The sequence below is a fragment of the Castor canadensis genome, chromosome 11 (assembly GCF_047511655.1).
Source record: "Castor canadensis chromosome 11, mCasCan1.hap1v2, whole genome shotgun sequence".
Classification (NCBI taxonomy): Eukaryota; Metazoa; Chordata; class Mammalia; order Rodentia; family Castoridae; genus Castor; species Castor canadensis.
Window position 1 is genome coordinate 51151505 of NC_133396.1, and position 25561 is coordinate 51177065.

Sequence of the window (25561 nt, forward strand, 5' to 3'; positions counted from 1 at the left end):
AGCTGGCTTGCACCATAGCCAAGGCCTGCCTGGTTGCCCTCTGCCCCCACCCACGAAGCAACAATGGCTCCATCTAAGTACAGGGGTGAGAGGAGTGGCTATGGGGAAGGAGGCTCATACAACTCCTTTATGGAGACACGATCCACACCACACTCCTCTCCCAATCAAGCCAAAGGAAATGCGGTTTCCCTAGATGCATGGAAGAGCTTGGGGTGTTGGGATGGGTTCCTCCATATAGACCAGACTGTTATCCTATGTGGTGGAAAAATGAAGGAATGCCATACTTAGAAAGTTTTATGGGATAGAGCTGGGGGTGTGGCTCAGAGGTAGAATGCTACATGCCTAACACGTGAGGCCCTGGGTTCCATCCCCACACAAAAATAAATAGATACATCAAATAAAAATGAAAGCAAAATGAAAAATAAATTTTTTATAAAAAAAATTAAAATAAAGAGTGCAATTTTTATTATGAGGGAAATGGCTACTAGTATAGTCTGAATTGTGTTCTCCAAATTCACACCTTGAAACCTTAACCTTCCCCCATGTAACTGTATTTGGAGGTCTTTAAAGAGGTGATTGAATTGAAATGAGAGCATTTGGTTGGGACCCTCATCCAATGGGATCAGTGTCCTTATAAGAAGAGATGCCAGGGGCTTCATGCACAAGGGGATGACTGTGTGACATGGGAGCAAAAGGAAGGAAGAAGCAAGCCAAGAAAAGAGACCACAGAACAAACCAACTATGCCCACACCTTGACCTTGGACTTCCAGCCTCTGCCCACTCTGTGGTATTAATGCTGTAGCAGCCCCAGCAAACTAATTTAGCTCCCTGTCAATTGAATAAACCCTGTGTAATAGTTCATCGACTGCACACAACTGAGCATCAAACATTAACGTGCACTTAGGGTTCTGTGTGTCCACACTCAGCCTGCACAGAAAAGTCTAAAGGCCAAAGTGATGCCCTCAGGGATCTGAGATGGGTAAGATTTTACCCCTAAAAAAAAAAAAATCTGGACTCTTCTCCCTGGATGATTCTGGAGGGTCCTCCAGTTAAAGGAATTCAAGACAGTGTCCTCCTGGAATAGTCTTGCCTGACCCTGGTGTTTCTTTAAGAGACAAACACTGGTTTTGTCCATAATTAAAACCATGCTCCCATGAGGTGCCAACACCATGTGCATGTCCCAATGTATGGGACTTGCAGACACCACAGCCACTTTATACCCACGCACCCCAAGAATGGAACCTCTGAGCCCTTGAAAACTCACAGGAAGAGCTGGAATGAAGACATTGACATAGGTCTGGGTGAGCCTATACAAGGAAAAAAATAAGAGTAAAAAACAGTGACAGAGGCCTACATTTCCTAGAGAAGAAATCAGAGTAAGATAACTAAGGCTAGACTTCCACTGCCAGAGCAAATGGGAAAACTTACCCATAGTCTGTCATCCTACAGCCCACCTACCTTTCTAGGACAGAGATTTTCAACCTCATCCTTTATCCAGACAATTCTGTGCTGTGGGGAGCTGTCCTGTGTGTGACAGGCTTGTCCTGATTTACACCAGTGGCAACTCCCCCACTGCCAGCTGTGATACTCAGAAATGTCTTCACATCTTACCCAATGCTCCTGGGTTCAGAGCCGCTGGTTTGGGCAAAGGCTTTTTAAATGTCTTTAACTGATTGTTAAACCAGTGACTCTCAAACATAGTGACTCAATGGAGTCATCTGGAAGCTCTGAAAGGTCCAGATACCCATGCCTCACGCTGGGGTTGAGGTTGGGGATCAGCGGCCTGGAGGTGTTTTACAGCCCCAACCCAGGTCAGGAATCCCTAAGCAATGAATGAACCACAAACTGCAGTCCCACATGGAGGACCTAATTCCTCTCAAAACTCTGCAAGTCACCCAGGAGAGGAAGGTCTCGGTCTTAGGAGACAGGAGTGGAAGGTACCACGGTCTGGGAGGGATCCACCCAGAAGAGCTTGTCCCCAATGTGATGTGCGGCCTTGTTCCTGGCCTGGCCTTTGTAACTCCCAGAGGCTGAGACTGAACGGTCTTTGTGCCGGGATGGACACCATGTCTGTCTTACCTGGACACGTCGGGGTCCTGCCTGAAGATCAACAGGATGTGCTGGGTGTTGATGAAGAGCGCCCAGCAGGGAAGGCAGCAGAGGAGCAGGATGAGCACGCTCTTCTGCAGGATGACGCCCACATGCTTCAGGTTCTGGCTCCCATACGTCTGGGATGCACAGAGTCAAACAAACCTGTTAGTGCATAAAACAGCCCATCCCTGCTGCCCCCACAAGGCCTTCAGGCATGCCTCATGAGAAACAGGCGTCCCCCGAGAGGAGGCATCGATGGTGAGCAAGATCCCATGGCCCATGGGACTGCAGCCACAAGAGAAGTGTGACCTCCATATTGCCAGCCTGGGAAAGAGCCAATATCATATTCAAAGCATGATTTTTCTACTCAATGCATACCTCCTCTGCGCCATCCCTTCCTTTCTCCTTCTTCCCTCCCTTTCTCCCTCCCTCCTTCCTTCCTTCCTTCTTCCCTCCCTCTCTTCCTCCCTCCCTCCTTCCTTCCTTCCTTCCTTCTTTCCTTCCGAGTTCTGGAGATACTTTATTTAGAAAAATATCGCTGATTTTAAGACTTGAACTTTTCTTTTAAATGGCACATTAATTCAATATCAGGTATCTCTGAATAATGAAAGTATTTGCTCATAGAATAAAAAATAAAAATACAATAACCGGAGAACAAACTCATAATCCATTGATCCAGGTTGCATGTGTTGTTTTACATTTCTTCATCCTTTATAAATCCTTTTCTTTCTTGCTTTCAAATCTACTTTGGGCTCTGGTTTTACCCACTGTGTTTCTATTGCTTTTTTCTCAGAGGCACAGCACAAACACCCTCAGTGAGATGAAGAAGAACAGTCTTTGGCTCTTTCTTTCACTTTCGAAGCATTCTTCCGTTGTCTGTCTGTGCGTTTTGCCGCTGTGCTGGATCTGACGCCATGCCCGTGCACGTTCTGTGACTGGAAGTGAGGATTTCTGTATAAAGTTGGTCCTGGAAAATCTTTATGAAGTTTAAGACAAAACAAGGCCCTATTTCTACAAGAGCTGCATCTTCTATGATCTGAAAGCTCCAAAACCATGTCCTATTACCCAAAATGGGAAAGTAAACACATAGTCCATAAATGATTGGCCTTGGGGATGCAGTGTCTTATTGAAAATCTGAATTAAGAATTCTTTAGCAGCCTGGAGATACGGCTCAAGTGGTACAGCACCTATGCCTAGTAAGCGTGAGGCCCTGAGTTCAAACCCCAGTATCACCAAAAAAAAAAAGTTCTTTGAACAAACGTGGCAATTCATAGAAAGCAAGATCAAAAGACAAAAGGGGCTGAGAACCTTGCAAATAGTTTCCATCATCTTCAGCTCACGAGGGTTTGGATGTTTTAAACAAGGATTTGACCCATGAGGTGAACTTGAAAGCCACATATAGAGATCCTGTTTTTTTCTTAGCTTCAGAATGCATGTACTCATTGCAGTGTTTCATTTCACAGACCTTATTAATCAGAAAGGATTGGCTCTATGGTCTGGCACAAAGCATCAACAGTGTCAAGTCCTGCATTCAACATCCTGTGCTGAAGCCGATTCCTCTAGAAGAAAAGATGAGAAGCCATCCCTTATTGTTCCACCGGCCTTTGCAAAGGGGGCCTGCGATCCAATGTCTCTTCTTTCTCCACTTCTACCACAGTGGGCGGCTTAGCTGGCTTCCCAGCATTGTTTTCGTCTTTTTGGGTGATTTGGCTGCTTTGCCTGACTGCCAGGCTCCTGTGCTGTTTCCTCTTGGTTTCCACCATCTTGCCTCTCTCCTTTAGCTACTTTTCAAATAGGGACTCTCACTTTTGCCCAGAACCAGTCTCAGACCATAATCCTCCTACCTCCACCTCCCCAGTAGCTAGGATTAAAGGTGGGCATCACCATGTTTTGACCCTTTGCACCATCTCTTTTTTTTTTTTCAGTACTGGGGTTTGAACTCATGGCCTTGCATTTGCTAGGTGGAAGGTCTACTACTTGAGCCACACCACCAGCACTTTTGGCTTTAGTTATTTTCAGATAGGGTCTCACTTTTTGCCCAGACTGGCCTGGAAGCACAGTTCTCCTGTTTATGCTTCCCACGTAGTTGAGATTACAGAAATGAACCACCATGCATGGCTTGTTGGTTGGATAGGGTACTGCTAATTTTTGCCAGGGTTGGCCTTGAACCAAGATCCTCCCAATCAAAATCTTCAAGTAGCTAGGATTGCAGGTGTGAGCCATTATACCCAGCTCCCTTTGCACCACCTTAAAGTAAAAAAGTTGTAAGTTGAGTCATGAAGAGGACTAGAACACGGCTGCCCACAGGAACCACATAGGGTCCCACTAAAGACATTTTGATGTAACTGGTACAGGGTGGGACTCAAATAGCAATAGTTTAAGTTGCCTGTTTGATTTTAACTTACAGTGAGAGTTGCAGAACTGGGAAACTTGTTAGAAATGCAAATTCCTGGGCTCTCCAGACCTAGAAGTGAGAACTCTGGAGTGAGCCAGAGCTGGGAGAAGCCTCGCATTCCAACTTACAAAAGCCAAACTGTATGTGTTTCTTGCAGCTTCATGTTCGGTGACATCTCTGGTAGCTTCAGACTTGTCACACAGGGAGCATTTACGCCATCAGAATTGGCAAACACAGATGGTCCTCAACTTAGGATGGATGAACTTAACAATTTTTCAACTTTAAGAAGGTGTAAAGGGGTCTGGAAGCATAATGCAAGCGGTACAGCACCTGCCTAACAAGCACCAAGTCCTGAGTTCAAACCCCAGTACTTGGTTTGAACTTTCTCTTGGTGCTGGGCAGCACAGGGAACCACAGCTCCTTGTCAGCTAGGAGATCACCAGGGGAACCAGTTGGTGCTCCACAGTGCACTGTGTTGCTGAGGCAGGAGGCTCTGTAGGCCACTTGGAGTCAATGCATGATGACGGGCTTATCTAGACATAACACATCATAAGTGAAGAAGCACAGTTGGAACATGTCCCCCCCCAAAGAAAGGGGTGCCTTGGACGGGCCAGCAACTTGTGCTTTAATAAGTCCTTGAGGCCATTCTGATGCAGGGCAGGTTTCAGAGCCACAAGACCATACCAAACTCAAACATGTGAGTGACAGGAGGGACTTTTACAAATGTCCCCTATTCAGTCCAAGGTTAGTGGGAGGTAGTCATGCAGACCAACTGGATCACATTGCTGAAAGAAACCCAGCCTCATCTCAAAGACAGCAGGTGAGAGCAGCAGCCAGTGCTGACACAGTGTTGCAGGGCCTTACTCTGGATCTCATCTTCTGTTTACAGGAATGACTCTCCCTCGTGAACCATGGTGTGGTTCTTCCATCTACACTCAAGAAAAGATGTCCAGTGTCACTGTGAGAAGGTGATCACTTCCACTTACCTGGGAGATGAGGGTGTCACAAGCAGAAGATAAGCCATGGCCCACTGAAACACCAGTGACATTGATAATCTGGAAATAAACCAAGGGGAAAGCCAGAGTTAGAGGGAGTGGAAGACTAGTTCTCTGTCCATGCTGATCAGGCCAAACCAAGCTCTTCCTTTATCATGGACAGGCCAATTTCATCACCTTTGTTAACTGTCTGGGGCCCCTGCTCGAATCAGTCAGACCAACTTAAAGAACATGCATGAGCTCAGAGACAGACAAAAGTTCTAGGCCAGAGATTGTCACAACCTTTTTGTTTGTAAGTCCTAGACAATTTGCTCTCCAGCATCAGGAGATCATGAACACTTCTTAAGGGAATGAGTAATGGCACAGCAATCTTGAGTGATAGATAAGACTAAGTACCAGCTGAGCAACTAATCCCCAGATCCACAATCCGAAATATGAAACTTTAGTTCAGACATCATGCTCGAAAAGCTTCAAATTCTGGACCATCTTGGATTTTGAATTTTCAGATTAGGGATGCTCAACTGGTAATATCTGTGCAAATATTCCTAAAGTCAAAAAAATCCAGAATTTAAGACACTTCTGAAGTATTCAGGATAAGGGATGCTCCACTTGTGTGACCTGAGTCAAAACCCTGAAGGGCGTGGGGAAGGGGAGGGTAGAAGCAAGCATGAAGTCAAGGCTAGTGTCTGCCAGAGGCTCTTCAGGCACTCTTTCACCACGGCCAGCCCTGGATCCCTAGAGCTGCAGGAGCTCCAAGCCAGGTGGTGGTATCATAGCACGTAAAATTCCTCTACCTCACTGAGTCCATAGAGGATACAAATGGACAACAGCCCTAACTCAGCTCAGCCAAGAAGCACTGGCTTTGACAAGTCTTTGTTGCAATTCCTTAGCTAAAGATAGTCTGCCTGTGGCTTGCATGTCTGTCTTCCCTCAAATTTTCCAGTATGGGGAGGGAGATGTAGCCCAGTGGCACAGCACTTGCCTGGCATGCAAGAGGCACCAGGTTCCACCCAGTACCCCCTCCCCCCAAAGGAAAAAATGATAGATCCCCACCATAAATCAAGATGCATCTGTGCTTAAAAGCAAAAAGAATAACTAAACCTGAGGTTGTCCATGCTTCCCCTAAAGGCAAAATAATGTGTACACCCTTGGAGAGTAGCTCTCAGTAGATGACTTTGTTGCGGGGTGGGGGGGGATGGGCAACAAATGTGTGTCACCACAGGCAGTAGAAGGGCTGGGGGGATGGGAACAGATACTCTGATGAAAGCCACAGAGTTCATTTTACTAAAAACACCTCACTGGTCAAACCAAACAAGTTGGAAGGCCCTTGGGTCTTGCATGGCCAGTTGGCGATCTCTGACAGAGACCAGTGGTACATCTCCCTGATCTTTGGGGTTTGCACCCACTGTAGAGGACTTGGGATTCCTGTGATTTCAGATTTGGATCTAGGCTTCCACCTTCCTGTTCTATTTTCAGATGAGGATTTTCAGTAAGAGTAAGGGAGGGTGTCTCCTTATGATGTCAGTGGGGATACCTCCTGATGACGTCAGACTTTAACGCCCTTTTACAGTTCCCCTCTCCACCCACACTTGGGACCAAGAACAGGAAGCAGAGCTCCACAGATGACAAATTAGATGATAGGGCAGGCAGAATAGTGTCCTCCAAAGATGTCTGCATCTTCATCCCCAGAACCTCTGCCAGATCTCCCAGCAAAGGAGAATTATTCATTAAGGTTACAGCCCAGGTGGCACCTTGACTTTAGCTTGGTGAACCCTGTTTCAGACTTCTGACCTCCAGCACTGTAAGAGAAGACGTTGGTGTGGAGTAAGCCTCTGAACTGTGGGTGTTTATTACAGAGGCAGGAGGAACCCAATACAGACAGCTTTAAGCTCTCGTGGAAAGTCCCATACGTACTGCAATCGCCAGGGTGACCGCATCCAGCTCCAGCTTGCCCAGGTGGCCACAGAACACAGAGCTTATGAAACTGATCAGGAACATCAACAGATTGGCGAAAAACTGGGGAGAGAGGAGAGCAGGAGGTGAGGAGAGCACTGCCGGGAGCAGCGTGCTGCTCTCCCAGCCACCTCCAGTGGGAGGTGAACAACCCGCTGCCAGGGTGCTGCTGCCAGTTTCCATAGGCACATGTGCAATTCATGGTGGATTTCTTGAAATAAGAAAATATTTGGAACCACTGGGTCAGATCCTGTATTTTTTAATTTATTACATATTTTTTCTTTTTCTTTTCTTTTCTTTTTTTTTTTAAGCAGTGCTGGTATTGACCCCAAGGCCTCGCACATGCTAGGCAAATGCTCTCCCACTGAACTATATCCCCAGTCGTTTTAAAAAAATTTATTTTGAGGCTGGGATGTAGCTCTGTGGTACAGCGCTTGCCTAGCATGCGGTGAGGCCCTGGGTTCGATCCCAGCACCAAAAAAGAAAAGACAAAAAAAAAAATTTTTTATTTTCAGAGCCAGGCTTGGTGGGGCACACCTGTAATCCCAATGCTAGGGAATCAGAAGCAGGGTGATCATGAGTCAGAAGCCAGCTCGAGCTAAATAGTGAGATTCTGTCTCAAACCCCGTCCAAAAAAACATGTATTTTGAGACAGGGTCTTGCTAAGTTGCCCAAGCTGGCCTCAAACTTTCAATCTTCCTGCCTCAGCCTCCCAACTGCCAGGGTTACAGGTATATACCACCACACCCAGCTTAACTATTTGTGTGTATGTGTGTGCGCGTGCGTCTGGGGTTTTAACTCACATTTTTTTCTAATATTTAGCAAGTTTTAATTAACACACAAAAAAACCGAACATACTTATGGAATCAAGTCCAATGTGCCATTTCAATACAGAATACAGTGGTGATTAGATAGGGGGACTCACACATCCATCACCTTCAATAGTTACCATTTATTTGCGTTGGGAGCATTCAAAATCCTACTAGCTATTTTGAAATATGCAACTAACTGTCGCCCACCATAGTTACCCTACTGTCTGATCCAACTGCACTCCTGTACCCATGAACCATCCTCTCTTCATCCCTCCAGAATCACGTTTTTGAGCATTTCCTAACTTTGGGGGGTTACTTTTCACTTCAATTTCTCATGCCATAGGTGACATTAAGTATCTTCAGATGTGTTCAGAGGCTGCCTTCTCAGATAACCCCGTTATGCCAGTCCCTAGTGAGAAACTCTCCTGCAGCGAATATCCTTCCATAGTAAGGGCTCATTCCAGGCAGCAGGACATTCCATGGCCGAGAGGGACTGAAGGAGAAAGAAGATCCATCAGGAAGGCAGGTAGGGTCTTCCATCCTCAGGTGAAATCCTACCAGTCTGCTGAGCACCTCTGATTCTTTCATTCTACAGGGCTCAGATATGAGGGCAAATTCAGCTTCTGGAATGTTGAGTGGCTCTTCCCCACAATTCCAGCGACCACTATGAATTGCTGCCCCCGGTGCTGAGGCTGCACTGTTGGATACCTGGGTTATTTCTTTCCTTTTTTTTTTTTTTTTTTTTTTGGTGGTGGTACTGGCGCTTGAACTCAGGGCCTACATTTTGAGCTACTCCACCAGTGCTTTTTTTGTGTGTGTGTGTGATGGGTTTTATCAAGATAGGGTTCCACAACCTATTTGCCCAGGTTGGCTTCGAACCTCGATCCTCCTGATCTCTGCCTCCTGAGTAGCTAGGATTATATGCATGAGCCACTGGTGCCCAGCAAAAAAAAAAAAAAATAGATAGATAGATAGATAGATAGATATAGATATAGATATAGATATAATATAGAGAGAGAAAGAGAGATTTATTGAGGTTAATTTTAAACCACATCCTGCCCCTGTTTCCTAGACCCAGGCAGCCCAGTGTCTTATTCTCTTGGAAACTGATGAGGTCCAAGAAGGGGCTCATCTGAAGCCCCTCCTTAGGAGGAGAGAACAGGTGTCTAGGGATTTGCTGCACCTGTCCCATGGGGCATTTTTAAAACCTGATGTGCCAGGATGCTGACATTTGCTGCTGGTCCAGCTGCGGTGCCACCTCTCACTGCTCCTCTGCGCTGAACTCAGACAAGAGTTCCTCTTTCATGGGCTCCAATAGCACTGCTTCTGATGCTGGCCTCCACCAGGCCCACAGATAGCCTGTCTGCTAGCCATGCAGGATCCACTCAGGACCTGAGCAGGTTCCTACGATGTGATAGTTAGGATGACCACTCCCTTTTCTTCCCAGAACCCACCCCTAGAAAGAGACAGTTTTGAACTGCAGTGATGGCCTAGAACTTCAAAACACGAATTTCCCATCCCTGTGTGCATGTGCATACATGGATATTGTGGGGGGCCTATCTTCCTCATATCAACTCCCAAACCCAGACCCAGGTGTGCTGTCACTACCAAAGAAACTGAGTGTGAATTTAATTTCAAATAGAGTGTCTTGCTACTGAACAGAAAAATGTTTTTGTATAGCATAAGTAAGCCCAAGTAAGACAAGAAGGGATTAGCCAGGCGTGGTACTACATGCCTGTAATTTCAGCTACTTGGGAGGCAGAGGCAGAAGGATCTCAAGTTGGAGGCTAGGCAGGGGAAAGTCAGTGAGAACTTACCTTAAAACTAAAAATAAACTGGGCATATTTGCTAACACCTGTAATCTCAGCTACATAGGAGGTAGAGATTGGAAGGAACAAGGTTCAAGGCCAGTCCGGGCAAAAAAGTTAGCAAGAGATGGGTCTCACCAATAAACTGGGTGTGGTGATGCATGCTTATCCCACTGTGCAGGAGGCATAGGTAGGAGGATCAAGATCCAGGCCAGCCCCTGGCATTAACAAACAAGAACAACAACCAAAAAACCTTCGGACTCTAAAAAAATAACCTAAAGCAGAAGGGGCTGAGTGCATGGCTCAAGTGGAAGAGCGCCTGCCTAGCAAGTGCAAGACCCTGAGTTCAAATCCCAGCACCACCAAAAAATCAAAGAAAAACGAAAGGGCTCAGGGCATGGCTCAAATAGTAGGACTCTTGCCTAGGATGTTCAAGGCCCTGGTTCAAACCTCAGTACTGGGAGGACACACACACAAAAAAGACAAGAGGGGAATGAAAATGATGGAGGGATAGAGTGTAAATAACCACAGTTTGCAGGCTAAGGATGGAGTTCAGTGGTGGAATGCTTGCCCAACTTGCACAAGGCCAAGGTTCTACACTGGAAGAAAAACTGACATGAAAAACTTGATTGTGTAGAATATAAAGTTGGAGCCAACGGGCAGTGCCATGATTAAGGTCATTTACTTCCCTGACACGTGTTTGCTATGGTTTCATTCGACTGCATCGCTTCCCAGTTCTTTTGGCTCACGGGCCGCTAAGCCTTTGTGCAAATATCATCACAAATGAAGGTGTTCACAGAATCTGTGGTTCTTCTCCTGACCCATGGAACTTCCTGTCTCTGCCTCTCAGTTCCTTGCAGGCTACATGTCAACTGCCTGTCATGGCTTCATGTGAACACGGGCTCGTCTACCCTATCCTCAAGCCTCTGGAGTGTGTCCTAGATTCATAAACCTGCTGCTGTGAACGTCTTTTCAACTGGGGTGAAGCAGGGGAATTTTCTTAGGGTGGGTTCCCAGTTAAAGGGTGGGAATAGTTAGGTGTCTCTTACACAAAAGGCCAGGAAGTCAAACTGAGTTCAACCAATCCATGTGGGATGCAACCTCAATGTTAATGCCAGCTGAAACAGTTTCTTTTGAGGGCTCTTGCAGCTTTGCTGGGGTTATGGCAATAACCCCGCTCACCGCCCAAGTTGGGCAGCCAAGCCAAGCCAGCCCATCCTGAACTTCAGTACCGGCAGGAACCGGGCTCGGGGCTGGCTGTAGATTTGCTAACTTCTTCTCAGACCTTGGTGGCAAGCCCTTTGGGTGAATGGCTGGCCACAGATTGTGGTCACCTGAGAGTCAGGGTAGAGGGGGAGGTTGTTGAAAATGCCTGTGCCCTGGTCCATCTCAAGAGATAGATTCAGGAGGTCTATGGGGCCAGGGAATCTGCATTGTGACTTAGTCCCTGATGCTACCCCATGTTCACCCAGCAAAGATGCAGGTGGCCAACGCTACAGTCTGAGAATGCTCTAGACCCTTTGGAACTGTGCCACCCAAAGGCATGCTGCAGCACCAAGGAATTCACTAATTCTGGACAAAGGTTTGTTTCCCCAGGATCTCAATGACTGCTGTGTAAACAACAGTGAGCTGAACTGGCCATGGCTCAGACAGAACCAAATAGATGATAAAAACTGTCCAAATAGGGGCTGAAGGTGTGGCAGGTACATGTGAGACCCTGAGTTCAATCTCCAGCACCCCCCGCCCCCCCCCACACACACATACACACACACACACTTCTCCACATGCAAGTTGGCAGACTGACTATGCTTCTGGCCTTTCTTCTTGTCCAGGGACCATGCTCATTTTTTGGTCAGACAGCAATATGCCAAGCTGGTAGTAAGACAAAGACTCTGCCACATGGCAGCCTGAGAAAGGGGCTCTCCAGGGCCCGCTGCCTGGAGGACCAGTGGGCAGAAACTTGTCTTGTGACGGGGTGCTGAAAGGGCCTCTCACCTTCTCCCGTTGAGGCCTGGCATAGGAAGGAATCTGAATGGTCACAGGGGACAGCCTCCTCTTTGTACATGTTAGGAAGCTCAGCTCAAAGCCACTTGACTCAGCTCAGAATGTCCACTCAGGACAGTATCTTTGGAGAGCCAAGTGCATCCTAGCCACTCAGGGTACAAATCTGAGTTAGCCAAACACCACTGCTCTGCACCTTCCCTCAGGGAACCCATTGTATAGAAGGAAACGGTGTGGAAGGAACAATAAATAACAGCTGAGTACATGCATGTAGTCAGCTCTTGGAACAAGGATTTTAAAGCAGCTTTTGCCCAAAATACTGACTCCTCACCTGGGCCTGCAAGGCACCTAAAAGCAGTACAGCCTGGCTTCCCTGCTTCATTCTCTACCTGTCTCCTTTACTTTGGGTCTGATTCCTGCCCAGCTTTGCATGTAGCATGTTAATCACTTCAGAAGGTGTTGTCTCAAAGCTGGTGATACCAGGTTGATTAATCCTGAATTTACCTAACCTATCTCATTCCCCTTCAAGGCTGAAAGTGCAAAGATAGGAGAAACTAAGGTATTTTGCTGTCAGCTTTTACAATGTTCTGTTCTAGACCCCTGAAAAGGTGCCTGAAAGTCTCCAGTCATCATCCTAAACTTACAGTCTCCTTAGATTCCAGGAACAGTGGAGTCCTACACAATCACCCCACAATGGGCTCACCCCCTAGGTGGGAGCATTACCTGTGATGGAAACTGAGGCTGCCCCCAAGCAGGAGCAATCATCTTATGGCAACCGGATTGTCTCCTCCAGAGACAAAGACTTCTTTGGAGCCCTGGCTGAACCAGGACTGAGATAATAACGAACCAGACCACAGACTGACCAAGGCTGCTTAATTATGCATATATCTCCTCCCCTGTCCCAAAGATCAAAGCAGGGAACTAAAGGAACCCCAGGCTTTGGGACTCCAAACAAGCACTCTTTCTAGGCAGTGTGAGAGAATGGTAAACTCCTGTGCACAGGAGTTTGTCCTCAGCATTGTTCTTGCTGCCCAGAACACCACAAACCCACCACTATATCCCCACAAGCAACAGGTCACCCTTCCAATAGGCCACACCTCCACCTTGTCAGGTTCCAAATGTCTGCCCAGTGGCCAAAAGCATATTCACTCCCCAAACACACTTGGCTTCTTAGGCAGGGAAGTGGCTCTCTTATCTCCAGAGCCTAAACACCACCCTACCTGGCAGAAGAACTTGGATAGGATTGTATGTGTTGTGGTTTTTAAACTCACATTACTTTGAAGAGACAAGAGAAAGCAACCTAACTTAATGATTAAAAAAAAAAAATCCCACTGATACACTTCAAGCCCCAAGACAGCCATGTCAAAAACTCAGTTTTGAACACAGTTACTGGCGGGGAGGGGTACAGGACGCCTCTGGCTTCCTTTGCAGAGGTTCCTTCTAGATTGCACACAAAAAGTTTCCAAAATCTAAACCCAAGATGGACATTTTGCCTTCCAGTCCCACGCCTCGGGGTAATTATTTAGCTCGTAACTCTACCACTACTTTGCAAAGAAACCAAGTTTTGAGTGTTTCTGAAGTTCAGGTAACTTGCTTAGTTTGCAGGAATCGGTGCCCAGCGAGGTACCGGGGAGAGAGTCCCCTTAGGCGCTCAGGTCGCCGCTCCCCAATCTGTCCCAACTCAGAAGGCGGGAGCCGCGGGAGCCGTCGAGAGCCAGCTGCGCCATCTGTGCGGCGGCGCACGAGCACTTGGCACCGGGGCGCACGCGGAAACACGGGGGTGCCAGCTTCTCTACACCCACTGTGCGCCGCAGGCTCTCTCGGTTCCCTCCTCTGCCAAGTCACCCATGGCAATATGGGTCTTCAAACTCCCATCCTGCCGGGACCAGCCTGCAACCGAGGCCACCAGACTCACCGCGGGGCCCGCCAGGACCATGAGCGCCCGCAGCTCCTCTCGGAAGCCAGACAGCAGCAGGCAGCGCTGCCCGCGGCGCTCTGGGGTCTCGGGGCCCGGCCCGGGCGCGGTCTCCAACGGAGACTCCATGTGCCTGGCGCGGTGCTAGCGCGGAGCTCCGACGCCCGCGGCCCGGAGCGCACTGGGTGGGTTCTCACTGCAGTCCCTGCCCCCTTGCCACCGCCCCCAGCCCCACCCCCCGCCCGCGCCCGCCGGCGGGTTTGCGACCTTGGACGCGCTCCTTGCACCTCTGCGCACCAGCTGACCCGCGCAGGGTTTGTCAAGGAAAAGCACTGGAAACTAACGGGACGCGCTCCGGAGCCCCGGCAGCCGAGTTGCCAACGCCTGCGCTCTCCCCCGCCAGGCGTCTCTCCTGGGGGATTTCGGGTTTGGAAGTTGTGGCATGGAAGGACCTAGAGTCCTCCAGCCATAAGCAGACTGGTGGCCAGCCAGGTGTCTAATTGGGAGCTTCCGTGGTCTCTGCTGTGCGGCTCGCGCCCGGCACACGCTTTGTTCCCTTTGGGATTTTGCAAACTCTTTTTCTCCCACCAGTTGTTCCATTAAAGAACTTAGGATCAAGGAGGACAGGACAAGCTCATATTTTCCAAATAGCCCAGAAGGTGCTCGCTGGTTTATCATCAGCCTGATGTAGGGGAAGAAAAGGCTGTGAGCATCCCGCAAAGGGGATACCTGCAAATCAACTTGCTCGCGTCCCAAACCTCAGTTTCCTCATCTATAAACTCAAGATAGGATCAACCTCATCAAGTGTGAGGATTGACTGGGATTAGGATTGACAGGTGGGGGACTTGCCCTCAGCGCCCCCCGCCCCCCCCCCACTGCCTACAAAAGTTAGTTACCAAAGTCAAGGGTAATTTCCTTATAAGGCAAAATTCCTTCTAGGGTAAGTGATCCTGGATAACAAAAATGTTTGGCTCATTGTTCTTGTATGTTTCACCTCACTGTGACAAAATTCCTGAGAAAAACACCGTAAGAGAGAAAGGATTTATTTTGGTTCACAGTTTCAGAGGTTTCAGTCCGTGGTCCACAGTTTCTGTTGTTTCTGGGCCATGGCAAGGCAAAACAGGATGTGGGAGCAAAGATGCTCACCTCAGGACAGCTGGGAAAGAGAGGGAGAGGGAGGGGAAGGGGAGAAGGGGAAGAAGAAGAGGAGGAGGAGGAGGAGACAAGAGGAGGAGGAAGAGGAGGAGGAAAGAGAGAAGAGAGAGGGAGAGGAGAGAGAGAAGAGGAAGAGGAGGAGGAAGAGAGAAAAGAGAGGGAGAGGAGAGAGGAGAGAGAGAGGAGGAGGAGGAGGAGGAGAGAAGAGAGAAAGAGGAGAGAGGACAGAGAGACCCAGGCAGGCAAGATATCCTTCAGGGAGGATGTTCCCAGCACCTCCCAAAGTAGGGCCATCAGTTGAGGACCAAGGCTTCAATACATGAACATTCATCTTCAAACCTAGGAAGTCTACATTCAGGCAGCTTTTTATTGTGGTTGTTTTGTGCTTTTCTGTACTGGGGATGGAACCCAGGGCCTCCAACATGCTGGGCAAGTCTTCTACCACTGAACTACAGCCCCAGCCAGATTGGAGGATTTAAAAACAAGGTCATTAGTGTTTTCCTCTCCTTTGTTCTCTACACCATGTGTGATTCTCCCCTTGGCTTCATTCTTCCACCTTCTCCTCTAGTTCCAAACTAACAAACAAAAACCTGGGAGAAAACTCAACGGTTCCTGCTTAGTTTTCCTGACTACTTCTGGAACAATCACCATAGCCAGAAAAACAGAGGCTTGTGTTTTGCTGCACCTGTTCTGTACATAGAGCAATGGGGCACAGGGGCTGGATGCCTTCCGGGACTGGCAATCATGAGTATATGGAAACAGCTAGAAGTTTCCCAAATGAAACCCGGATCTCTGCAGATCCAAATCCATAACTACAGTCTAACCAATAGAAAATTATCAGGCAAATCCAAATTTTAACACATCCTACAGAATAACTGACCAGGAGTCCTCAAATAGTCAAGGTCCTCAAAGACAAAGATATGTTGAAAAATTGACATAGCAGAAAGGATCCTGAAGAACAAAAGACAACTAAGGATATGTAAGCTAAGTGTGGACTTTAATTTGTGTTAGTGTGTCCGTGTCAGCTCAGCTCCTGAAAGTTATTGTTTAAATACAGCTAGAGAACTGCCTCCCATTGCCCAAGCAGAGTTAGAAAATTCAACTCTTGGCAGCAGAAAAAAAAAACGACATGGAATATGGGACTTTTGGAACACTTTGAAGTTTTTCACTTGCAGAAGACAGAGAGCAATGCTGTGTCTTTTAAGTGTCGTCTTGGAGGCTACATTTGTAAGGAATAAAGTATATGTGAAACTGACCTGTCTGTGTGTTTTGGTGTTCTAAATTTTTCATTTCATGGGATTAAAAGAATTAAAGCTAGCTGGTCATGGTAACACACACCTGCACTAGCACTTGGGAGGCTGAGGAGGGACTGGGAGGGTCACTTGAACCCAGGAATTCCAACATAGCAAGACTGTCTTCTACAGAGTCTCACACCTGTAATCCAGGTACTTGGGAGGCAGAGATCAGGATGAATACAGTTCAAGGCCAGCATAGGCAAAAAATGAGTGAGATTCCCCCATCTCAACAAATAAGCCAGGCATGGTGGTACATGTCTGTGATCCCAGCTATGCAGGAGGCATAGATAGAAGGCTTATGGTCTGAGTCTAGCCCCAGGCAAAAATGTGAGACCATAGCCAAAAAATAACAAAGCAAAAAGGACTAGATGAAGCATGGCTCAAGTAGTAGGGAGCCTCCCTAACAAGTAAAAGGCCGTGTGTTCAAACCCCAGTACTGGCAAGATGTTAGATAGATAGATAGATAGATAATAGAGTAAAATTAAGAAGGGAGAAGTTTTTAAAGGATAGAAAGTTTTCTGTTTCCTCTGAAGTTGCTGGCTACTATGGTTTGGGTATGGTTTGAGGGTGTCCACAAAGGTCCATGTGTTAGAGTTTGGTCTTCAGTGTGGTGATGTGAGAGGCAATGGGACCTTGAGGAAGGAGAGCCAAGTGAGAGATCATTGAGAACATGGCCCTGGGAAGAGCCTGACACTGCTCTCAAGGAGCGTTAGTCCTCCTGAGAGTGAGTGGTGAGCAAGCCGGCACTCCGGCTTCCTGTCTCTCCATGGGATTGCTCCCTCCCACCTGTGCACCGCCATGATGCCATCTACCAGGATGTAATACAGCTAAAGGGACCCCTACCAGAGCCAATGTCACACTGTTTGTACTTTCCACCTCCAAAGCTAAATAAACTTCTTTTCCTTATACATATTTACCCTCAGGTATTTTTTATAGCAATGGGAAATAGGCTTATACACTCCAACCTCTGCTCATCACCTCTCTCTCTCTCTCTCTCTCTCTCTCTTTGATTCCTTTGCCTTCATCTTCCAAGGACACTTCAGATTCCACTTTGCCCACCCAATAATTCATGGTGATCTCAGGATCGCTAACCTACACCTACACAGTCCCTTCACCACGTAAGGTAACACAGGCACAGGTCCCAGGGATCAGTGCGTGAATGTCGTGGGAGAGGCATTTTTCGGGATCTCACACCGTCTCGACATGTGTACGGCTTCCTGCATTCTTTACTTGATTAACTTTCCACTCTGTGGTGGTTACTTCTCAAGTAGGCCATGTGGTGCATACTTTCTGAATCTTTGCAGGTCATATCCCACATACTCCAACGCTTCTAGCATTTTGTGTTCCAGATGAAAAGTCCCTGCCATCTCATTCTCTTTTTATTATCAGACAGTGACTATAACAGTTCCCCAATATTCTTTTCACACCAAACAATTCATTTATGGGCAAGAAGCTCATTTTCCTTGTCAAGGCTTTGTGTAGGGATGGACAGACACAGCCCAATTTTAGCTATGAAGTATGAGCAAAAATGTCTCTGGGAAGGTTCCCTTGTTTCTAAGAAAGTCATAAAAGAAAATGGTTCTTATTTTTCTCTTCAGGTATCACACAGTATCTGGACATTATGCCTAGGACTGTTACAGCCAGCATACTTCTAGCCCAAGGATAAGGCCAATATTGGAAAAGGACAAAGTCAAGAGAATTACAGACATGAAATGGAGAGAGAAAGAGAGAGTGTTACAGACAAAGTATAAACAGACCATTGTAAAAAGGAGAATTTCTGGTATTGGCAAGAAAGTGGAAGTTTTTTTTTTTAATTTACACACACAGAAGGAGAACCAAACTTTTTATTTGTACTAACTCCCCTCACAGATCATAAAGGAAAACAGACCTCAGAACTAACAGACACACACAGACATACAGACATACAACAGAAAAGCTTGGGGCGGGAGGACTGCACGTTCCTGATGGGAAATGTGAGCGCCTACCTGAGCCAGAGTGTTTATTTTATAGGTCAGTACAGGGAAAAGACTCAGGTAAAAATCAAGCTGCAACAATTCTTTGATGCAAGGTGAAAGGAATGAGGTTTGGTGGGCTAATTTTCCTAAGGCTATAGAAGCTTAATTACAGCACATCAGTTCTGGAATCATCAAGGCAAGCAGGACACCTTATCTAAAGTATTGATGAATCTGGCATCAGGGAGTCTCCTAGCAGTTCTGGTACTTTATCTAGTTTTGCATCAGGGGGCTGGTTTGCTGACACAGCAGGTTGTATTCTTTAAGGAGATGTGAGAACAAAGGTTAAGACACCAGGTACTGGGGAAAATATGGTAGAAGAGGCTGTGCAAACTTCTACCATGGAGAGGCTGTGCAGACTCCATTATATTCCAATTCAGGCTTCATGCCTGGCCTCCAACACCAGGGAGAGGAAAAACACTTTTCTTATTGAGTGACTTGAGCTCATACTGGCACATAAACATTTAAAAACAAAACTGAGGAACCCAGGGGGTATCAGCATCCCCAAGATAAACAAACAAAAACCCCAAATTCCTATTGTCTCACGTTCAACAAAGATCACCAGATGGTCTCACTGACAAAATCCCACTGAGGGGAAAATAAATCACTACACAACTCAGAACAAAAACCAGAAGCAGACATGGCCAAGAACCAGACCTGATGCAAAAGTAAGACAGAAACAGAGCGAGCAAACACAAAGCGATTGCTTCCTGAAACTCATCCTTGGCCAGGCAAACCGGCCTGGGGGGGACAGTTGACTTGGCTGTACTAAGGACGTGTGTCCAGGTGTTCTGTGGACACTGCCACTCGGAGCCAGACAGGTGCCCTTTAGACAAGAGAAAAATGTGATTTGCAAACAGTTACAAGATCAGACTTCAGAGAATGGACTGCCAAGTAAGGAAACATGACATGGTTTTAGAGGAAAAGTGAGACAAACAAGATTACCAAGATTAATAAATCTGTTCATGATGTGGAAAAAACAAACAGGTAATTATCACATGAACATCAAATCCATACAGGTCATAACACAGCTTCTGATATCAGTATCACAAAAGTGGAGGGAAAGGATTTTAGGGCAGGGAGTTGATTTACAGGAGGATTCCAGAAGGTTATACAATGACCCTAGTTCTTGTTTGGTTTGGTTTGCTTTATTTTAACTCAGGGTCCAAAGTGTTTAGTTTGTACTTTTCTTCTAACTGCTGGATGTGACATGTTCACTTAATCTCCATGATAGCATTCCAAAATGTCAGCTTTATTTCACAAAAAAAAGTGAAGCTACAGCCTGAGGGGTCATACCTGAGCCTTCCTCCCAGCTGGACTTCTTGTTAACTTTGGTCCAGTATGTACCACAGTACCTATTGCATGCTGGGAAAAGCATCCTAGCTGATACCAAAAGCTTTTCTTTTTTTCAAGAACAGATGATTGGTGTTCTCTTTATCCTTGCAATATAGATGATCCACTAGATTTTGTTGGAGACTGGATTTTTCTTCCAGTTTTCCCTGGCTCTGCTGGACCTTTGCACACTCACACACTTTTTCAACTGTGAAATGGTCTTCACTGACTAGGAGATACCCACCAACAGAGGAACTAGCTTGCCAAAGTCTTCCCAGGCCCAGGAACCTCTGAAACTAGCTCCCCACTGTATGAGTCAGACTTCTGTCACTATAACAAACCCCTGAGATAATCAGCTTATAAAGAGAAAAGGCTTATTGTGGCTCATGGTTTCAGAGGTCCGAGTCCATGGTTAATTGGCCCAGTTGCTTTCAGCTCTGTGACAGAGGCAACACATCATGATAGAACAATGTGGCCGAGCGAATCACTCGCATTGTGGGCAGGATGCGAAAAAGAGAAGGAGGAAGACACCAGGGTCCCATAACCCCCTTCAAGGGCGCATCCCCAGTGACCAGAAAACCTCCCACTAGGCCCCAGCTCTAGAATTTTTCACCACCTGCCCACAGTGCCCAGCGGAGGACCATGCCTCTAACACATGGGCCTTCGGGGAACACTTATCCACACTTATCCATATGTGTTCACAATGCCACAGCACTACTAATCGTATAAAGGGATCTTTGTGACAGTTCCATTCATTACAGTGTACTTTGATCAAATTCACCCACTCTATTTCCTTCTTATCTCTCTACTCTTGGGTTTTGTAAAAGTAAAGAAAGTTTTCAACTAATTTGGGTTCTATTTTATAACTTGAATAAACTGTTTCTTAAGCATCTGTCATACACTGAGGGTAGCTTTCTGGAATGTATTTTATGTCACGTGGCACTCCTGTATGTTGGGCTTCAGCACAAGGGATTGTGAATTTCAATTTTATCTTTTTCATTCTCTTTATTTGTTTTTGTTTTGTTTTAGTATATAGTTTGAACTCAGGGCTTTGTGCTTGTTAGGCCAGCATTCTACCACTGAGCTATGCACCAGTCTTTTTGCTTTTAGTTTGTTTTTCAGATAGGATTTCAGGGGTTTGCCCCGGCTAGCCTCAGACCTTGATTCTCCTACCTGCAGCTCTCAAATATCTGGGAGCACAGGCTTGTACCATCATGCCCCACTCTTTGGGGTTTAATAAGCATCTGACAACCATACCTCAAGAGGAAGCATGAACAATGCAAAGTAGCAAAATCAAGACAATTCTATTCCATGTCTACATGAACCTCTAAAACCTGGATGTTCCCAGAGCGACAGCCTGCTGAGGTCGTCCTGTCATCTCAAAGTAAAATTAAAATGGTTGAGCCCCTTCCCCTCAGTACCTTCAGATAGGCCCATGGCAGTGAATTGGCCCGTGTATTGGTGATTGGTTTGGGCTAATCAGGTTCCACTCTTGGATCTGAGGATTAAGAACAGGGTATCAAGTGGGGGAAGGGGAAGGAGAAATGATGACATTAAGAAATCGTTGTGGATTTCTTGTTTCTATTCCATACAATAAGCTTAGACGTTACCATTTAGTCCTAACAAATGAGAAGTTGAACAAATGAAAGAATTAGCAAATCTTAGATGTATCAGAGAAGTCAGGTCACAGGGACAACCATTGCCCCTAAAACAGGGAAGACAGACTAGCAGACACAGAAAATCACAGTTTACCAGAGGAGAAGGCCACAAGCAGAAACCTGTGAGAACCAGTGTCAGGGTAGAGAAAAGAGAACTGTACTAGACAAATTTCTAGAGCTCAGTACAGACAAGTCTAAGAGTCAAAACCTCAATAAAGACCCAGTCATTGGAAGGAGGGGAGTCCCCATATTTCAGTGAGTTTTACAACTAGGAGCCTAACCTGGTCCTCACAGTGACTATAGGAGAAAAGTCCCTATTTATTTCTGGCAGGATGAGGGGAAGAGGAACCATATTTACAATTCCAGAGCACTTTATTGTTCTTAACATGGCTTGGTGTCAGGAGAAAGTAGATAACCAGAACCTAACCTGCAATTTAGCAATGCTAAAATCTTGTGCTAATGTCAATTACAGTCATAAATCAAACCCCAAGAAAAATTATTAAACCTTACACTTGAAGGTTTTTGGAAATAAAACTTCTTTCCTTCCTTCCTTCTTTCCCTTCCTCTCTTCCTTCCTTCCTTCCTTCCTTCCTCTTTCTTTTTTCTTCTTTCCTCTCATTTCCTTCCTCTCTCTCTCTCTCTCTTTGTCTTGCTCTCTCTTTATTTACTTATTTATTGAGATGGGGATCTCTATGTGCCCCCAGTGACTTGCTATCCTCCTACCACAGCTTCCTGACTCCTGGGATTAACAGGCATGAACCACCATACTGGCATGAGACATTTTAATTTTCAATTTAGGTTTGTATTTTTGTGTTGAGAAGCACAAAAACATGATAAATAAAAGACTTTCCACATAGAAGTATATTATAAATTTATGGATGGAAGGAAAAAAGCAAAATTTCTGACTATTAAAGAAGAGTGTGTTCTTGTATTTTTCAATGTATGACAGTATCAAATTATGGTGGTGTTTATACTTTTGGGATATATTTAAAAGAATGATATAATTGTTTTATTTTAAAATCTTACTACTTGCAAAATACCAGTCCTTGCAACTATTTTTAATTAGGGTGAAAAAGTTCTATGCTCACCTGGAAAGTCTGCAAGGGTTACATAGTTTTCCAGCAATTCTTTTAGGGGTCACTCAAGCAAGGAAGATTATTACTAGGATTGTTAGAGGACAAAAATGTTCCAGATGGCAGCCCGACCTTTGGGTTTGCCACTTGCGCCCTCTGCTGGTGAGTTGAGTTTTTGCTTTTAAGGGGGCAAAACTATCCTTTCTTTCTAGCTGTGGTCAAAATCCCAAACCAAAAAGATCCTAACAAGAGCCAGCCCCCTGACTGCCTCCATAACTGAATTTGTCCTGGAGTTGAATGATCCCACACAGAACACAGAATAACCGGATCAGAAAGTCTTGGTGACAGAACATTCTTAGTCTGAGTTCTGGGTTTTTGTTGTTGTTTGTTGGTTTGTGTCTATTTTTTCTTTTCTTTTCTTTTTTTTGTGGGGGAGAGGGAAAAGTTTCACTATGTTACCCAGGCTGGTCCCCAAATCCTGGGCTCAAGCAATCCTCTTACCGCCACCAAATCCAGCTGTTAGTCCATGTTCTGAATTCATACAATCCTGCTTTACTGACTGATGGAATGAGGAATCTGAGCCTTGGAAATATTAATAATTTTAGAAGAGCAGTAATAATCACAGCGTCGGTGTCTGTGTCGCTCACTATGGGCCAGGCATTGTTTGAAGCACTGACTGCTCTCATTTGCCCTGTGAAAATAGAACCACCAGTATTCCTGTCTTACAGGTGAGGAACGTGGATACTCAGAGGTTAAATAAATTGTCCAAGCTCACGCAGTGACTCTGAGGTGGAATCAGAATTTAGAACCAAACACCTCCATTGCAGGTCAGCACACTTATTACTGTTCTTTCATAAGAAAAGATGGGCAAAAAGACAAAAACCAAACATCTGTCATCTTGCTGCTCAGAGATAATCACACTAACATTTCATCTCTATTCTCAGTCACTGCCCCTTTTGTGTATCTCCTGGAGACTGAAGTAGGCTGAGGTTGCTCAGTTTCTTTCTGACATTCATCTTCTAGAATTTTCTCCCTCTCTTCTCAAGGGAATGAGATTGGAGCGATTCCTCCATCTTGGCCTGGCCAGGCAGTTCCCCTAGGACGGAAGTCCCTAAAAGGAAGTTGCCCTTCCACTGGGCCTGGTGGTACATGCCTGTAATCCTAGCACTTAGAAGATGAAGTAGGATCTTGAGTTCGAGGCCAGTCTGGGCTACACAGTGAGACACTGTCAAGAAAGGATGGAAAAAGAAGGGGAGGGAGGAAGGGAAAGAGGGAGAGAGGGAGGGAGGAAAGGAGACAGAGGTGGGACGGCTGGCAGGGAGTTCCCTGTGCTGAGCATCTTTTCCCATAGCACATAGGAGGACATGTTCCAGATCTTGACTAGGGTGGCTTTGATAGTGTGTGCTCAGACTTAAGCCCAATGGGGGAGCAGATCTCAACAGAAACTTCTCCATTCTGAAGCCTAAGCATGTTCCATCTGTCTGGAGCTGAGGAGGACAGGACATGGTCATAGCCTCTGGAGAGTCCCACTGAGTGCTTTGAACCAGGAGTCCTGCAGTCCAGTGGCCTCCTGTTCCTTTTAGGGAACACCCTTCTGGGACAGTCCACTGGTGCAGTACCCTGGGGCTGGCAAGGGGTGGGTGCTTTACCTGCTGAGGCCTACAGACCTAAGGGCAGGTAGGGGTTGCCAGCACCTGGGGACAAAGGAGACATGTGAGATGGTCACCTATGATCCCACTTCCCCAGGACGATTGCCTCCATTCAGGACACACCAGAAGCTGTCTTTTTCCCTCCCACCCAAAAGCATTCTGACTCCCTATCTGCCATCTAGTCTCTGCCAGATTCAAGTGCTGGAGGCTGGCTCCTGGCTAGAGAAAGTTCGGCACAAATAACCTTTGCTTTTCTCACCTGGACAATCTGTATGTGCTCCACCCCTGCCTCTGTTGGCACTCCACGTTGGTCAAACTCAAAAGCCAGAGGCAAGGATGACACCAGTGGGTCCACGTGGTCAAGTCACATACTGGGTCAAACACAAAGGAGGGTCATTTATGGGGATGTCACAGAGGGGAGGAGCCCTTTAGATATCACATTTGGAAGGCAGAGCATAGGGTCAGGGACTGGGTCGCACACATGACATGCAGAAGTCATAAGGTCACACCCAAGCCTTCTAGAGGAGCTCCTGCCTACTCTGATTTGTCCCTCCAGAGTCTGGCCCATTCCCACACAGTCCACCCAGGGATATCCTTTCCAGAAACCTTAGGTATTGATGGCAGAGATTTTGTTCTAGAAACCTGTTCTCTGCCTATCTCTTTCAGGTTTTGTATTCCTGGAACTCACTGAGGTTATTTATTGAGTCTACACTTTCTGCCCAACCAACACCCTACTCTATAAAATGATCCATGCCAGCTGGACACAGAGGTGCATACCTGTGATCCCAGCTACTCAAGAGTCTGAGGCAGGGGGATCACTTAGTTTAGGAGTTTGAGGCCAGCCTGGACAAGATAGCAAGACCCAGCTTCAACAAAAAAAAAAAAAAAAAAAAATCCATGTGCAAATGTCCCTTAGAAAGTCTCCATAGATCCCCAAGGAGCATAGCATTGGATGCTTAATAACTTGGTTTTGGTTTTTAATGAGACAATGTATTCGTACTGTGGCAAAAATATCAAAAGAACATAAAAATGATGTGTGAGAAGCTTTGTTACTTCTACCCTCTCACCTTCCTCCTTCTAACTACTTGGAGGTTGGTTTTCCAAAAACTATAGGTTTTTGTTTGTTAATTTTGGACCTCACTATCTGACTGATTTCTCTTTTCGTTTCGTGTCCAGCTGATTTTTCAGAGTTTCCAGTGGTACACTCTTATCATCTGAAAATGAGGATGGTTACATCTCCTCCTCTGCAATGTCTATAACACTAACATTTTGTCTATTGTTGCTAGGTTTGGATATGGTTTGAGTGTGCCCCTCCAAGAGTTCATGTGTTAGAAGCTTGGTCCTTAGTGTGGTGAGGTTGAGAGCTGGTGGGACCTTTAAAAGGTGGGGCCTAGGTGGGGGGAGGTCATTGGGTCAC

At 46.3% G+C, this 25561-nt stretch overlaps 1 protein-coding gene and 1 pseudogene across 3 annotated transcripts in view; both read right to left on the bottom strand.

Annotated features, from left to right (window-relative positions):
- The window catches only part of LOC109699721 (multidrug and toxin extrusion protein 1-like), a 36412-nt gene extending 22248 nt beyond the window's left edge, over positions 1-14164 (bottom strand). Inside the window, exons 1-5 of one of the 3 annotated variants that reach the window (XM_074046682.1) lie at positions 13971-14164; positions 7396-7497; positions 5473-5541; positions 2080-2228; positions 1265-1307 (exon numbers count right to left, since the gene is read on the bottom strand). In XM_074046682.1, the coding sequence (XP_073902783.1) occupies positions 1265-1307; positions 2080-2228; positions 5473-5541; positions 7396-7497; positions 13971-14099 (492 nt within the window). In that variant the 5' untranslated portion in view covers positions 14100-14164. Of the gene's footprint in view, positions 1-1264; positions 1308-2079; positions 2229-5472; positions 5542-7395; positions 7498-12778; positions 13885-13970 lie in introns of those variants that run through there. The other 2 variants (XM_074046684.1, XM_074046683.1) reach the window with 2 other exon arrangements.
- On the bottom strand, positions 2244-5466 carry LOC109699718 (ribosome biogenesis protein BRX1 homolog pseudogene; annotated as a pseudogene).
- Positions 14165-25561: the final 11397 nt, after the last annotated feature.